This window comes from Gallinula chloropus, assembly GCF_964237585.1.
Source record: "Gallinula chloropus genome assembly, chromosome: 1".
Taxonomy (NCBI): domain Eukaryota; kingdom Metazoa; phylum Chordata; class Aves; order Gruiformes; family Rallidae; genus Gallinula; species Gallinula chloropus.
The window spans coordinates 96,723,605-96,740,368 of record NC_140085.1 but is presented as its reverse complement, the minus strand read 5'-3'; the positions used below and the strand labels follow the sequence as shown (position 1 = coordinate 96,740,368).

Genomic DNA, 16,764 nt, shown 5'->3' with positions numbered 1-16,764 from the left:
CGATTTTTTTTCTCCCACCTGCTTGGTTTTTGTTGGGGTTTTTTCCCCCAGATGAGGGGATAGGGGCCAAGGAGATACGACAAGCAGAGACCTAACGTAGTGACTCTGACCAAGGCACTGGTTCAGAGAAAATGCTGAAACTCTGTATTACAGTACGACTACAGCATTGAAAACATGTGAGCAGCTCAGACACATAGCTGGTTCAAAGTTTCTCTCCAAGCATGTTTTAATTTGATATGAAAGCTCTGGTACCATAAATCTCTTAGCCCACTTATTCAAAGTGTCAAAGAGAGCACGTAATCAAAATTAACATAAAAATGGAACAGCAGGAGGCAGTTCTTCTGAGGCCTATCCAGCTAGGCTCCTTTTGTGAACGCTGCTTTGTTTGTGTTCAGTGTTGATGCAAGAGAAAGTAAGTTAGCTAAACTGAAACTACATGAAACACTTAATACTCAAAAAAAAAAACCCCTACAAACTGAAGTGTGTGACACAGAACAAGTAGAATCCTTGACAAAATGACATAAAAAGGCAAACAAAGCCTGCATTAGCACAGCTCAACATAGAATAATAGCACTTGTTTATTAGCACAGCTCAACGTAGAATAAGAGCACTTGTTTATTAGGAAACAAGCTAAATAAGCTTTAGAGACTCCTTTCAAATGTATGCTGGTCCACTGCAGAGTTAAACCCCAAACACAGGAAAGCATGCCTCACCATTTTTTTCCTTTTTAGAAAGCAGAATAGTTTGTTTCACAAGTGAAACAAGGAGTTAGATTTTGCAACAGATCTGAAACAAAAAAGCTGTGAAGGACTAGGGACAGCTGAGGTCAGCTGGTAACGCTTCTGTTTCTTTTTAACAATTACCTGCTTCTTTGGTATTATATGCTAATCAAGCTTCCCGCCTAGCAATAAAAGCTTTTTGTTACTTACTCATGAAATCTGCCTGTCTGACCAACTCCTCAGCAGGAGTTAACGTTGCGTAGTTTAAGCGTTACACAGGAGATAAATACCTCCAGGCGCTCAGTCAGCTAGTAAGTAGTGTTTGATCGGAACCAACCCCACGGGCAGCTGAGTGGCTCGGTGAAGCGTTCAGAGCTTCCTTGTGCTACGACAGCGGTGTCAGCTGCGACTCCTCCGTACTGTGCTCAGGGACAGGTGAGCCCAGAAACCTGCCAAAAGTGAAAGACAAAGAGAATGCTAACAACTTAAGCCAGGAGTACTACTGAAAATACTAAGGGTAGATTAAGGTATTTGCAGAAAACCAACACCCCAGGTACCAGAGGATAGAGTTGGTAAATTTGAAACCATAAAGGACACCAAATCATTTGTTGCTAATCCAGATTATTATTGATGAAATGTATGTTATGCATTCACAAAACAATTTATATTTGGCAGCAAAGTCTGTAGAAAAAAAAAAAAAACAGAATGTAAGAATTCATTGCAAGGGATTTTAAGAATTTGCACCATGCAGAGCTTTCCAAATATGTAATACCCTAGTTTAACACATTTTTTCTACAGAGGAAAGAAATACCTGGTTGTAAACATGACAGCTAGTGAAGGTAATTCACTCTCTAGGCATCTACTGACAAAGACAAAAGAGATGCCGCAGGCATTAACTAGGGGAACAAAACACAGCACAGCACCAAGTAAAATTGGAATGACGCTGTAATGTGTGAGTACTACACTATTCCTGACTGCCAAAAACTTCCTGATAGGTCAGAAACTGGTATGATGTACATCTCCCTGGTTAGCATCCATCCTCTGCTTCTGGGCATGTGAACACACCAAGCTGACAGCAATCAAAGTGCTGGGAACTTCCACCGTGAATACAAGGAAAACGCTGTGCTTGCAAAGAGAAACACCCATGGTACTACTGTGGCAAACTACAGCTTGTCTGCATCAAGGTCTCCCCCAAAGCCCCCCCTTCACCTTTGGGGAATGTGGACTGAAGGCAGAAATCACTCAGTGCACACAGAGAGAAGGGCACTAGCACTCACTGAATCTCAAAGTCCTGTCTGGACCACTGTCCCTGTATAAGGAGAGTATCATCTTTGCCTTTGCATTTACACTGTATATAGTGAATTTTGGCTATACCTGTAAAAGCCAAATACTACCAATAATTTTGTATTGTAAATACTAACAATAATTCCCATTTAGCAAGCAGAGAAGAATTACAAAACAAGTGGCATACAAAAAAACCCCAAACAACTCCCCTAGGATTAAGTTTCAGTAAAGATAGGGTTTGAGCAACTGATGCTGCACTTCTGTGCCCTGAACAATGGTGTCAACTCCATTATGCTGCCTTTTTCCACCTAATGGCACAGCAGAATAATGGGGGAAAAAACAACCACCCAAAAACCCACCATCAAACAAAAAAAAACCCTGAAAACCACTCACACAACTGCTCCCTTTCACATTTGTTTGCAGCTATCTTGCTCTAAGGCATAATGACAAAAAGACCTTACCCATGAAATATCAATTATTTAATAAAGGCTAAGGTGAAGCTTTGAATGAACACAATGCAATTCTTTCAAGAGAAACACACAGCTGCAGTTTATGCAGACATCTGAAGACTTCTCCCCTTCTCAGATATGACCCTTCGATCGAACTGCTGTAGGTGTAACTCAGGAGTCAAAAAAAAAAAGAGCTTGAAATATTGCAGTCACTGAAATAAGTTTAATACATGTTAATAAAAGTGTATCTATCACAATGGGTAACTTTGGGCCTTAATTAATATTGGAAATATTGCAGTACACTTTTCAACTTTTACTTTCATTAACAAATCTAAGACATGTGACAGGAGTGGATTAGAAAACTGTCATATGTAAACTAAGAGCAGAAAGTTCTGAAGTAACTTAATTTTGACTTGACTGTTTAAGACTCAGAAAACCTATTTTTCTGGTTTTATCAGATGCAAGTCATATTATTTCATATAAAGATGACGATGAACACAGCTCAGTCTTCAGGAATGGAAGTGGCTGAGCAGTTTGCATAAACTAGATTAATTTTTCTCAAAAGTAAAATACATGTTCAAAAGGCTTTAAAGCTTCAAGTAGCAAATTGCATATTCAGAGACACAAAAGTCTACTCCAGCATCACGTGGAAGCAAGATTTCATGGAATGTTTAAAGTCCTCAAACAAGTATGCTGAGCTACATTAATTAGGTAGTTGGTACACTTGAATTAGTTTTGTAACTAAACTACAGCCATCTTTTTTATAAGAATTCAAAGTGCTTACATCTCAACAGCTTCTACTTCTGCAGTACTGAAATCCAAATAAAATTTTACTTCACAGGAAATCACCTGAAAAAATGGGAGTTTTGTTTTGTTTGGGTTTTCTTAAATCACTAAACCACTATCTCAGCAAAGCTCTACACAACATACTGACACTGACCGTGCAGTACTTCCAGCAATGCTAACATGGAAAGCAACAAACCCTCTACAAATACCTTACCCCTCAAGAGCTTTAGTCTTTTAAAGCAGCAAGAGTGATGCCATTTACTACTCAAAATAGCAAAGCCAGAAACCACTATGCATTTTTACTGATGCTTCATATTAAGGCCATGCCAAACAAATCCAGGTCCCTCTCGTGTATGAACGGCATCATGACTTTGGACATGAAACAGGTAATAGTCACATTTGCAATTAAATCCACCTACTACTAAATTCTAAGGATTCATCTAACAAGATTTATCCAATTATCAAGTTTCAGTTACAAGTTTCCAGGCTTGCAATCCTGTACCTCCTAACTCTGGAGGATGCTATTCCAAATAACCAGCAGTTCTCAGGCCACAGAGCAGAGGTAGCGATGTCCTATGGTTCTCAGAAGTTACCCTCTTCCTTCTGTAGTACCCCGAGCGCACCATCAGGGTGTGCCTTATCCTTTTCAATTTTATCAGTGCTAAGAGCAATATAGTAATTTCTGAAATCTGTTTATTTGGTTTTCTAACAAAGACAGCTTTAGTAAAGCCTCCTGTTGTATTCTGCCTTGCACACACCGTTTCAGACATGAGATGCAAGAACGTTACAACAAAAGGACACCAGTGAAGAGGTGTCAGAGACATTGGAAAGTAAATGTTTTATTATATGGGCCAACACTAACAAAAATGGGTCAACATTTCAGTATAAAAGTAAAGGAAGCTTGTGAAAAAAAAAGGTTTAAGTGGTGAAGGAGAGGTTCTGAACCCAATAGCAGCACTCCTTGACATTTTTGGATTGTCTGTGCAAATGCAGCATTAATAAAACACCTGTATTTACAAAACAGAGGTAAGGAAACAGCAGATAAAGCTCAATTCCAACTGTGACAGTCACAGGCCTGGCATCTTGTTAAGAAAAGGGTTTCTGCTACTCATGGAGAAGAGCCGGTGTAGGGTTCACGCACTTCAGCTACTCCAAAGCTTATGCCAAGGTTGCCAGCTTATCTATCAAATCATCCACGGTATTCACAAGCAGCTTTGTGTCTTCCCTCTCACTCATCCGGTGCTGGCCCGTTTTGCGGAGGATGACATCCACGTCTTGGCTCAGGACTCGATCGGCCACTTGCATGGAGATCTGCCAGGGGACATCACCGTCCCTCACGCCGTGAATGAGTCGCACGGGACACATTATGGGAATGGGGCTGTTGAGCACACAGTGATTTTCTGCTTCTCTGACAAAGTTGTATGTCAAGGAGTAGTACCCTTCCTCGTTGTGCTTTGTTGGGTACTTCCATTCACCTTTATCTTCTATTTCTTTTTGTGCCTATAAAAAAGAAAAGAGAGAGCAAAGAACAGACCAGACAGATGTTACAAGTTCCTCAGAGTGCCTCAACTTACCTCTGGTCTAAATGCAGTAAAACTTCCCCAGGCATAGAATTTCACTTTGTCTGGTTTTATTAACAGAGAGGGCATATTCCTGTTTGCCTTCTAGCATATGAGAAGACAAAACCCCTACCATGTCACAACAGCTACTCTGTCTCTCCTGCACATTAACCTAGTTAGGGTTTGTCAATGAAATGAAGTTCCTCATCCAGAATTTATCAGAAAGAAAAAATGTATAGCCACGATAAGCAGTCAGTCTCTCTAGCTTCAATCAGCTCACTGAGCCTCAAACAAGGAGAATCCTGGGAAAAAGGAATTTTCCAGTGATAGCACTTGTCATTCTTTGTCACAACAGTTGTGTCCTAATACTGTATTTATTTCCAGAATCTTACCTTAGTCTGAAGTAGGAATACTGTCACTACACAGTGCATTAGAAAAAACCTCCAAACAACAACAACAACAAAAAAACCCACAAAAAAAGGCACACACAGACCAGGAAAATATTTTAATTATTCTAAAGTATGAGTTATTTATTGCCAAGTTCATTTGTCAAATAGTGTAACACCTGATTTTCTTTCCTGATGACTGGACGTATCATCATCAAGCCAGTAACTCGGACAGTTTCTACCACCTAAATCACAATCTTCACTATCATGCTGATCTGAAGGCTTCCCTTTCTACATGGATTCATCTCACCCAATGTCATCACAATTACTTCAGCAGCCACTTCTCCATCCTTGAAAGCACAAGGATCCAATTTGAATGCAAATTTAAGATATTCAACACTGAAATCTAATGGACTGCTGAACAGCAGGGATCTGACTTCACATCCTATATGCCACAGTAATAGGATCGCATCCAAAGCAGAGCTCACACTAGCTTCCTGCTAGGAGCACAGTATCCTATAGACTTTTAGAGTATGGTAAATGTTCAGCTTACCTCTACCACAACCACAGAAACATTACCAGCACACTTGGGAGGAAAAACACAGTTTGAACAGCAGCATCTCTTACACGCCTGATCGATTTTTAGATTGCACAAAACCCAGCCGTTGACATTTACCTCAATGGGAAGCTTCTTAAAAGTTGTTACAAGATGGTCTGCTGCTACAGCTACTCCAACCAGAGCAGCTACTTTGTCTGGGCGTGCTATCGCAGCATGGAGCATGAGCCATCCACCTAAGCTGGAACCCACCAGAATCTGAAAAAAAAGACAGAAAAAGTAAGATCTTATTTTACAGGAAAAAGCTAATGACTTTTTTCTTCTTTCCCAAAGTATCAGTTTTCATTTGCTTTAACCTTGGGCATAATCCTGCTGTCCTTACCCAGGCAGAACTGCTGCCACCTCCAGTTGAAATTTTGCCTGAGTAAGCACCACAGGTTCTTGTATTTTATTATTCTTTTTGTTTGGCATGGCTGAGACTGAAACACTGTAAACAGAACGAGAGTTGAAATAATTCAGTACCACAGGCATACTTTACATTTCCTTCTTCAAATAAATGCACACGGTCAGGGCTCAGTGCAGTGAAAGAGGTCTACAAAAGCAATTTGTAATACAAAATTGTTTCAAACTGAGTATTAGGTAATTCCAGGTTGCTCGAGATCTACAGTTTCTCAAGGTCATTTCTGAAGTAACCAAAAAGGTCAAATGCTCCTTCTGCTGACTTCTTATTTTAAAACTATTGTGTCATATAAAGGATATCAACATGTTACATTCCTGCAAATCCTTTAATGAACACATCAGCAATGGGACGGTGACACACTTTCTCACTAAGAGGGCCACACCACGCTGTATCAGTTCCTGTCAGGTGGGAGCTTCTCTCAGACTGCCTGGGACATTGCTGTGTATTTTTGACTAATGCTTTACCTTGAGGACAAAAAACATTTTATATTTAAAAATAAAATACAACCTGTGGTCCATCCGTAAGTTCATCCAGTACAGACAGAACATCTTTTCTCCACTTCCCGATCGTACACTCCTCAAATTTACCATCTGAACTTCCACATCCTGTGTAATCAAATCTGAAAGAGTAACCACACCAATGAAAGCCGTAGCATGATTACAGCCACAAAGTACTTAAGCAGTACTGCTTAAATCACATTAGGCAGGGGACAAGATACTGCATCGGGTGTTTGCTTGCTTGGTCCTGCCTATCACTAGCACCAGAAATTACACGACAAGAAGTTTAAATACAACAGATACAATTAAGCAATGCAGCATTCTATTTTATATGATACCCACATTTACAAGGATGTTTCCCAAACAAAGAATTTCCCTTACAGCCAAAACCCCACATACTTCAATTATAAAGGTGTTCTTAAAACTCTCTCTCAAACGCCATTCCCAATGACAGACACTTAAAAAATTCAGCATTCTATCAAAGGAGAGTATCACCAAGCACACGTGTGTTCCTCTATGCTCACAGAAGGTACTGAATAGCTTCAGATACTTTGGCAGTTAAGAAACACAATTACAACGATAATTTACAGAAAACTAGAATTCCAGGTCCCAAATTTCTCAGATTTCTAAGGTTTTCTTTAAATTTTGTGCCTACAGCTTTACTGTAACACACAGCATTGGCTACACTACAGAAATTTATCACAGAATTTTCCAGATTCTTCTTAGAATATGCTTTCCTGATGTACCTCAGTCTCTTTACAGGCAGAAAGCCTGCCTTTGAAATAGAAGACAGGCACTTCTCTGGTTTCATACAGCACAGCACGCATTCCAAACCAAATGCCAAAGTTTGGGGTTTTTTTACAAAAACAGGTAAACAAAAACCCACCCAAGCATACTTGTTTCACTTTCTCAAGAAGGATGCTCTGACTGTACCTGACGAAGGCGTGACCTAGCGAGTTGCAGAAATCTTGAAGGGCAGCTGCTTTCCGACCGTTCATATTTGAGTTCAGGCCTGGAAGGAAAACAACCCCAGGGTTCCTGCCTTTCAGCTTATGATAAGCAAGATTCGGTCGATCTGGTCGAGTAAGAAAGCTGACTGATGATTTCAGCCTGCAAACTAACAGAAAGAGCTATTTAGTACAACCCTCACAATAAACTTGGCAGAAATCCTGGTATTTTACAAAATCCGGATTCAGGAAATATGACTATATTAAGTGAAGGTAAGATACCTTTCTTTCTCTTGAGCTAAAGTATCCCCTACACTCTTCAATGACTAACTTGTACTGACCAGCCTGGTAGGGAACCCGACTTGTGATTCACTCTCAAATCACTAAACACCAACCATGAAAGGAGCTCACTCAGCAATTAGCAAAGTGGCCAACTGCAGCCAAATGCTAAGATTTCCTCTACTTCATTTGTCCTCGAGTTTTATACCATCTTGAACATAGTTTGCCATTTAACATGAAATAATATTTTTCATCTGCTTAGTTTAACTTTTTTTTTCTTTTTTTGTCTTTCTGGACTGAATTTCAAAAAGCCTAACTTTGGCACTGAAGTACTGTGTGCAATGGGAAGTTTCTAAGTACACGAGCTCACAAAGTTTTGATTAAAAAGTAAAACTGAAGGTCAAAACTTCATCTGCACCAAACCCCCAGAACCCAGGTGAACAATCATGAAGGAGATATACAATGGGGAAGTTCAAAACGGGGAACTGAGAACCAAAAGTGAGAAACTTTTCTAACATGATGAACATAAAACAGCATTACCACTGCTTAAAGCCATATGAAATAAACATCATCTAGCCCTACTCATAGCATGGTTTGGGTTGGAAGGGACCTCAAAGATCATCTAGTTCCAACCCCCTGCCACGGGCAGTGACACCCCTCACTAGGCCAGGATGCCCAAGGCCCCATCTAACCTGGCCTTAAATGCCTCCAGGGAGGCGTTATTGCAGGAACACTAACACAAAAAAGGGCTTATTTTACACTACCCCACCTTAGCATCAGTCTTTTTCTCAGATATGAAGCACAGAAGGTAAAGAACAAAATAAAGCTCCATGGTCTGTAAAAACAGAGCAATACATTATACACATTTGCTAAGAAGAAACATAGTTGACCACTGTAGAGCTAAGATTTTCTTATGCATCTCCAAAAGAGGCAGAGCTATCCAGTTACACTGTTTGGTGTATTCTTGCTGGAGATGTTACATTATTCCAGTACTGGGATTGTCCTATGTTTATCTAGAATGAAATAGTACTTTTCAAACCTAAATATTGTGCAAATACTTCAAGAAAGAAAGATCATTTAGTACAACTTCTGTCAAAGTGATCTGCAGCACATTATGTGAGAGTTTTCCTACTAGTATAAACGGAAAATAATTTAGTTTGCTTTATCTCAACCAGATGTAGTTGGAAAACAAACACTATGCTGCATTCTGTTCTTCACATTAAGAACCCTCAAAAAACCTAAGTTGGTTTCAAAAAAGGGAAAAAAGATTAACAAAGGAAGCGCTAACTAATTAATAACTACACTGAATCTCAACACCTGCTACAGCATTTAATTTAAGTTTAGCAACTGTATCTCTGCTGCGGGTGAGGGTAAGTGATTCACAGAGAGATGTTACCGAGACTTACTCTATTCTATTATCCCAGTGAGCAAGATAATTTGTTAGACTGAAATCTTGGTTGAGACTTCTAAGATTCTGACACTCTCAATTCTTAGAGGATGACCGATTTCTCACCACCACAAAATCAACAGGGGGTTAGACTCAATGATCTCTTGAGGTCCCTTCCAACCCCATCAATCCTGTGAACAGTGGAGTACAGAAACTATTCACCCCCCAGCAACATGTCAGGGGTTCCCAGGGGAGCGACTGGACAGATACTGCAGGACCAGGATGAGACAGCATCACACCGCTCAACTTCTGCGGCTTTGAGCTCTGCTTTCTCACAACCAGAGAGATTACATTCAAGGGGTTTTGCACATGTGTAAGTAAACACTTAACAATACAGGGTGCAACTAGTATTCAGTGCTTTCTAATAGAAATTATGTCATTTGAAGTACAGGCTAACTGCACTAAATCTTTCCCGAAACAATGAGACAGTTCTCTATCCTGCTGATGCAGGATGTTATTATGAAGGGGTACGAATGCCACAATAAAGGTGTAATTATTCAGCTGCAGCCACACTATGGCTTTTGGCTTGTTGTGTCTCCATCAGTAAGCCAGTCATTTCTTCACCTGCAGTAACAGACGAGACACACCAAGAAGTGCTGAACTTGCTAGAAAGCTCTTAAGCCCCAATAACCCTCTCTGGAGTCACTGGTTTTCCATTCTGCAGCACTCTGAAGGGGGCCTCAAACGTTTTGGACACTGGGCAGGGGTTAAGCAGCAGCTTCAAGACATAACTGCTGTCTAAGCTATTTCACAAGTTACTGTAAGTGCACCAGCAGCAATCCTAACCTGAATATCACAGAAGTCCTAAACCCACCACCCCAGCCAATCCAAAAGCAAGGCTCGCTCTCAGACTTCTTTCTATACAGATAAAAATATCAATAACTGACTAGCTACCCAGTATTGTTTTCCTCCTTACTTAAGCACAAGACCTTAGTAAGAGCAGGAAAACACTTCTGGAGAGTGCAGAGTGGTACACTAAGTATTTATAACAGCAAGTTAAAAGACAGCAGGACCTAACTATAGGAATACCACAGGACCTTTGCCTGATGCTACAGAACTCTTCTCACACCAGACACATCAAGTTGCCTCATCACCAATTGAAACTAAGATTAAGACCAGTGCTAAAATCGCAGCCACAGAAATCCTCCAAACCACCTTGGAAATGCTCTAGCACTTTGACTGTCACAAAAGCAGCAGCAGATTAATGCAGCTCTGATAGATAACAGACTCAAAATTGCCCTCATTTTGTTTTGTGCAAGAGCCTGCAGCACTACATAAACAAGGCCACCAGTTCTGCCAGGAACTGCTGCTTAGCCCTAATGGCAAAGTCCAGCTATTCTGATCACACTACTGCTCTGAACACAAAAATAAAGAAAAGCATAAACAACCCCCCGCTGTATTCACACTTTTATGCAGATAAAAAATGTGCACCCTTAGCCGCAAAGAACTTTTACTCGCTTCTGCACTGAGCGACCTCCGATGAGGTTCATTAATGCATTAAGAGAAACTGCTGTCTGTGAAATTTAAGGCATTGAATAGACTCCTCAAGTCAGACACACACGGAGTCTAGAAGAGCAAGAAGGGGCACTGTGTGTTTGGGCAGAGGATCAGCTCGCTGAAAAGCAGATGCCAGCAAAGCTTCCCAGGTGCCCGGCGAGGCCTCACAGGTAGGGCTGTTCCACGCCCAAGCAAGGCAACCGGCCCACCTTCTCGCACTGCCAGCTCCTCAGAAAGCAGCAGGAGGAGCTTACAACGAACTGAACTACACGTGTCCCTGCGCACAATTGCGCAGCGCCTGCCTTCCCCTGCGCGCACACACGCGGAAACGCCTTCCTGGGGCTCGGCAGGAGAGTAAGAGCCTGGGAGAAGCCCCAGCCAGCCCTCGGAGCGGAGCGGAGTGTAAGGGCCGAGGCCGGGATACGCGCCCTGGCCGAGCGGCGCTGGGAAGGCGGCGCGACACCTCCCGCTGCCCGCGCCCCCTCTGCCGCGAGCAAACGCACCGCCCCGCGGCCCCTACACGCAGCACGTACGCCGGCCACGGACGCGCGTCCTCTGCCCTCGGACACTCCCTCTCCCCCGGGCTCCCAGGCCGCCGGCAGCGGATCAGCCCCGGAATGCCAACAGAGGTGCCCTGAGGCCCTTCCCTTACCCGGGAGCCCCAGGGCCGCCCTCAGCGGCGACAGCAGCGCCACCGAGGCCGAGGCGCGGACGCTGCCCCGCACCAGGCGCGGAAGCGACCCCGCCGCCGCCATGGCTGCCGCACTCGCCCCTCACGGCTGGCGGTGGGCAGGCGCTCCACTGCGCAGGCGCTCTCGCTCGCCTCTCCGGGCAGGGGTAGCGCCGCCGCGCGCGCGAGCCGTTGCCCGGGGAATCGCAGCGCGCATGCGCAGTTGCGCGCGGGGGCGGGCCGCGGGAGGCTGCGAGCAGCGCGGTTGGCGCTGTGACACAGGGACACGGGCTGCTTTGGTTTGGGAGGGACCTCAGAGATCCTGTACTTCCAACACCCTGGCAGGGGCAGGGGGCACCTTCACCAGCCCAGGCTGCCCAAAGCCTCATCCAGCCTGGCCTTGAACACTGCCAGTGACGGGGCAGCCACAGCTTCTCTGGGCAGCCTGTGCCAGGGCCTCACCGCCCTCACAAGGAAGGATTTCTTCCTTCTCTCTTCTAAATCTTCCTCCTTCAACATAAAGCTATTACCCCTTGACTTATCACTACCTGCCCTTGCAAATTGTCCTGCTCCCTCTTTCCTGTAGGCCACCTCTCTTTAGGCACTGGCAGGCTGCTGCTGTAAGGTCTCCCTCTCCTCCAGGCTCTTTATGCACTGCACCTTTTGTAGTACAGGCTGCACACAAAGGAAGAAAATGTGAAGGGAGGTCACTGCCTGCAAAGGTGTTCCTCCAGCTGTAGGTACACAACTCAGGTGTCTTGACGTTTTTGAGACACAGATGTGGTTTGCAGTTGCCTGAGGTCATTCAGTCACTTGGCTCCTACCCTCCGGAAAAGTTGGTACAACCCTTTGCTTACCTTGTCTTGATGCCCATTAGTACAGAACCCACCACGGTTTGTAATGGCAATAGCAAACGTAGTAGAAGAAGTTATAAAACTGGATGGGCTTCGGCAATGAGGTAATGCTTCCTGCAATTCCAGTCATGTCCAAGTCAAATTTTGGGAAAACTGGAACACCCTTGAATTTCAGCAATTTCTGGTTTGCAATTAAACAAAAAAAATGTCTGTAAAAAATGAGAAAGGTATTCTGTTTTGTACATGCAGTAAATAGACTACGTCCCTAATTTTGCTGCCATCTAGAGCATTATTTTCCATAGCTCTTTTATGGGGAAAGACATAGAACAGTTAGATGAAGCATTACTAAGAAACACAAATAGTGTACACAAGTGTAGATGACATTATATATAAGATGGGCAGAAGTGTCTGAAGATGAAGCAGCAAGTGAATATTTAGAACAAGTGTATTTTTAAAAATGTTTATTGAAATGCCTTCATTGCATCATGCAGGATACAAAAATCATTATTAGAAAACCTTTATAACCATACTTAGGAGTAAAATCAAGATACATCAGGGAAAAAATAATAATTATATAAACCAAAGCAATTTATTTCTGATAGTGTTTTAAGTCGTTAGATTACAAGATGCGATCTACACAGATAACAATTCTCTTGTGATAACAGTCCCTTCTTCCATGATTGAAGTAGCAACTGATGTTCATAGTGCTAGAGCAACCATATCACCTGTGTATACCACAAAAAATTCAACCCGTTCATCACAGACACAGGGTTTTAAAAATGTAACAAAAATAGTCTGCCAGCACACTTCTATTCTGCTTTCAGTTCTTCGTTTGTTCCACCAAAAGCCATTAACTTTTCATCAAGAACAAAAAAGGTTAACGTTCTTTCTTCTATTACACAAACCACATAACACATTACGTTTTGAATACTTAAGTAGAACCTCTTTCAAGTCATAAGAGACTTTCTTGAAGTTCAGTTCAATTAAATAGTTTATGTTTTTGCAATAGTACTCAAGGACTTGTAAGTGATTTTAAAAGGGGAGATTGCTGCACCCTCAAGTATTTTTGTTGTTTAAGGAATGATTCTATTCATACACTGCTTAACTTAGAACTTAGCTCAGAACTTGCCCCTCTCTTTTTATTCTATTTGACAGCAATATTCTGTGCAGATATTCATTAAGAAAAAACAAACCCAAAACCTCTTCAGGGCTAAAAACTTGGCTCCAAAGAATTTTGATAGATAGAGATTTTGATGCTGGCTTCAAGAGGACCAGTATTTAAGAGGTTTCCGCAGAGTGTTCACTTGGCACAGAGTAAGGTTAGAACTACTCTGGGACCTTACTATATGTAAAAGAAAATTGCTGTAGGGTCTAGAATCAGTTCATTCTATTCATCAGTAAAGATTAAAAAACCCTAAACCTCCTCATGAGGAGGTTAATACTCGTGTTTCCATATCCTTGTGGAAAATTGCATCTTTATAAAAGCTATCCTCTTTTTTTGTTGTTGAGGTCCTTAGATGCAGACTTTAAACACATACCCGGTATGACCGGGTATCCGATCACACTGACTTGTAAGAATTTAATTACATCGAAAGTCATTAAGAGTTTTGGCACTGTCCCCTTACAGAAAGTCAGGTACAGCTAGTAATTTGAAAACATTATAAAGGGAATCATATCCCTCTTTGGCTCTGTTGTAATACTTAATTACTAAGGCAGGAACTATGTGTACCTTAGGGTTGCTTTTTTGTTTATATTTTTATAAAATACTTGACTAAAAGTTTTAAAAAGTCACCTAATCATCTATAAATGTCAAATGCTGCATATTAAAAAACATGCTTATTACACCTTTTTGTTCCATTACTGGAGTTTTTGCATACTGATGAGAACACTCACATTTGTAAACCGTTCAGTATGAGCTCATGAAGACATTTTTCTGTATAAGAGAACTGGTGGAAAATGATCACTGAATCAGGATGCTGTGATTTAAATTGCCCAATTATCCATTTTGGAGCACTACAATGCTCTCAACAGCTTTAGCTTTCCATTCCTATCCAGATCAAACTAAAAGATGTAACAAGGCCCCCTCCCCCACCCCCCTTTTCAGTGCATTTGTAAAACCGCCTCGTTTTGAGGTTTCGGGTGCACATCATAAGGAGGGGATTTCAGAGTACTGGCTGGCTTTCCAGGTTCCACTACCTATGGCTAACTTCATACGTGAGGTTATTGCAGTATGCCCTAGTGCCCCCTGTTATTACAACATGAAGTGGGTGTAGCCTTCCGCGCCAGTAACAATAACATCCATCCATATCCTCATGGCTTCTGGCGACGGAGCAACCATGTAGTATATCCGGTCGTGCGTCTTGACGCTGAAAGTGAGCAACGGGTTGGGACTCTGAAATGGAACAGAAAGGGGGACAGCAAAAGAATGAAATCAAAAGACATTCATTGGCAGCATAAGTAGAGGATAAAGATAAAATCCTGTTGGTGCTGCATCCCACATTGCAGCACTGGAGCAGAGATTGTGTAGAGTGTTGGCATCCAGCATAAATGCTTCTTAGGACTTATTTCCACTAGGATATTACACAGTAGTACCAGACTCCACATTGTTGTTTCATGCCCAAACAACTAACTACCCCACTCTCTCCAGCAGTCAAGACCACCTTGGCTTTCACAAATCCACCTGGCAAGGATATATCTGGCTTGTTCACAGCTCAGTTAAATTACAGATGAGAGGTAGGGGGTGCTGCGAGCTGCAGGCACCAGTTAACTCCCTCTGTGTGACAGATGTATATGGTAATGCCTTGATTTGCCAAAGCCACTGATTTTAGTGGTCTTGCCCCAAGACTAAAGAACTCCTCACAGCAAATCCCATGTGGTTGGCAGGAAGACACTCAGATTAAAAACAACAAAACAGTGCTAATCACTAAACACTTCATCTTCCTTTTCCTCCATTCAGGTTTTTTTGTGTGTTTGTTTTCTTCATCATGTCAGCTCTCCCATTGACTTTACAGCACCCACCACGCTCAGTTAAAACAGCAATGATAAAATTTACCTTATATGCATTCTTTAGATGATCATAATAGACTTCTTCAATAGCTTGAAAATATATTACACCTTTTAATTTAGTTTCGTGTTTGTCTAAAATAGAAAAGAGAGAATACCTTTTGAGAACTGAAATGAACACTGCTCTAAGAAGCAAAAGTTTAATTTGCATTTCTGTGTACGTTTAGCTGATAAGTAACTGGATTAACACTAGGGCAAGGAGGACACAGGCTGTGAACTTAAAGTCTTGAGAGTCACAACTGTAATGTTTCACAAGAAAAAGGAGCAGGGCAGAAAACCATCTGTTTTCCTGCAACAGAAGAGAAAATGTAAAACAATTCCACATCACAATTGCATGTGATGCTAAAGGGTAAATTTACTTCCACTCCCAGTACTCTTACATTTGGGATGCACAGTGCCTTCTGACCGGCAGTTAGTATCCCCTGAACACTGAGCAGTCAGTGCAGGACATCTTCATCAGCCCCGTGACAGACTCTGCTGTCATTTCGAACCAGCTGTGAACTCAGCTCACACCCTGCCTATAGCTGCAGGCACCTTCTGAAGCTTCAGAGGAAGGCAAAAAGAAATCCCAGAGACCAAACCCTACAGCAGAGGGAATTTCCCTGCCAGCCCCAGGGAAGCAGCAGCAGTAGTGAGGTGTAAGGATACTACTGCCTTACAACACGTGCTGTACAAAGCTAAATACAATACTATACAACAAAGCATACTGTCTGTGCAGTACAAAGCAAACAGTGACCCACTCGCAAGCCCCAGCTGGGGTCTTGGTTAGAAGGGCATTTCAGGTGCTCACAAGCTCCCAGTGCAACAGGCTTTGTAGAGTTCCCTGTAAGCATCGTGCCAGAAGAGTGCAGATGCTTTAGTCACTGCACTAAATTGTCAGACTTTAGGGTAAGTTCTTTGTTCAGTACACTGGAAGAACTAAAACAATACACACACACATGTATATTCACTTGGAGATCAATTTCTCTGAATTTAAAGCATCCAGTATTTATTTTGGAAATCTACTATATATTCAAAGATCTAGACAAAGCCTCACTTGTACAAGCAGCTGCATTTTTGTGCAGCTGGTACAGAATTCTCATGAAACTATGTTTGTTGGCTGGGGTCCTCGAGACATTAAGAAAAGTGTTCTTTGGTAACTGACATTGCATTATGGCAACTCTATTGTACTCAAAACCAAAATTGTTAACTATTAATGCAGGTACTAAGAAAACCCAAATAATAAAAATCAGAACCAGATGGGAACACTGCTGTATGTTACCAGCCTCGCTAGCAAATAAACAAAAAAAAGATGTTAAGAAAAAAAAGTGC

General features: G+C 42.1%; 2 protein-coding genes across 2 annotated transcripts in view; both read right to left on the bottom strand.

The window, feature by feature from the left end:
- Positions 1-3,944: 3,944 nt before the first annotated feature.
- Positions 3,945-11,661, bottom strand: ABHD10 (abhydrolase domain containing 10, depalmitoylase). Its single transcript, XM_084272502.1, has 5 exons — positions 11,519-11,661; positions 7,630-7,813; positions 6,707-6,818; positions 5,860-5,997; positions 3,945-4,738 (listed from the first exon to the last, which is right to left on the bottom strand). The coding sequence occupies exons 1-5, from the start codon at positions 11,619-11,621 to the stop codon at positions 4,397-4,399; spliced, it is 879 nt and encodes a 292-aa protein (XP_084128628.1). The 5' UTR covers positions 11,622-11,661; the 3' UTR covers positions 3,945-4,396.
- A 2,800-nt stretch (positions 11,662-14,461) lies between these two features.
- PHLDB2 (pleckstrin homology like domain family B member 2) overlaps positions 14,462-16,764 on the bottom strand; it is a gene marked incomplete at its 5' end in the record, with an annotated part of 56,468 nt that continues 54,165 nt past the window's right edge. Inside the window, 2 exons of the mRNA XM_084274903.1 lie at positions 14,462-14,782; positions 15,443-15,528. Of these exons, the coding sequence (XP_084131029.1) occupies positions 14,642-14,782; positions 15,443-15,528 (227 nt within the window). The 3' untranslated portion in view covers positions 14,462-14,641. The remainder of the gene's footprint in view (positions 14,783-15,442; positions 15,529-16,764) is intronic.

Coding starts and splice junctions, on each gene's coding strand:
- ABHD10 (XM_084272502.1), bottom strand. CDS start 11,621: ATGGCGGCGGCGGGGTCGCTTCCGCGCCTGGTGCGGGGCAGCGTCCGC. Junction 6,819..7,629: donor CTAGGTCACGCCTTCGTCAG/GTACAGTCAGAG, acceptor TTACTCTTTCAG/ATTTGATTACACAGGATGTG. Junction 4,739..5,859: donor TTAAGAAGCTTCCCATTGAG/GTAAATGTCAAC, acceptor TCTTTTTTATAG/GCACAAAAAGAAATAGAAGA.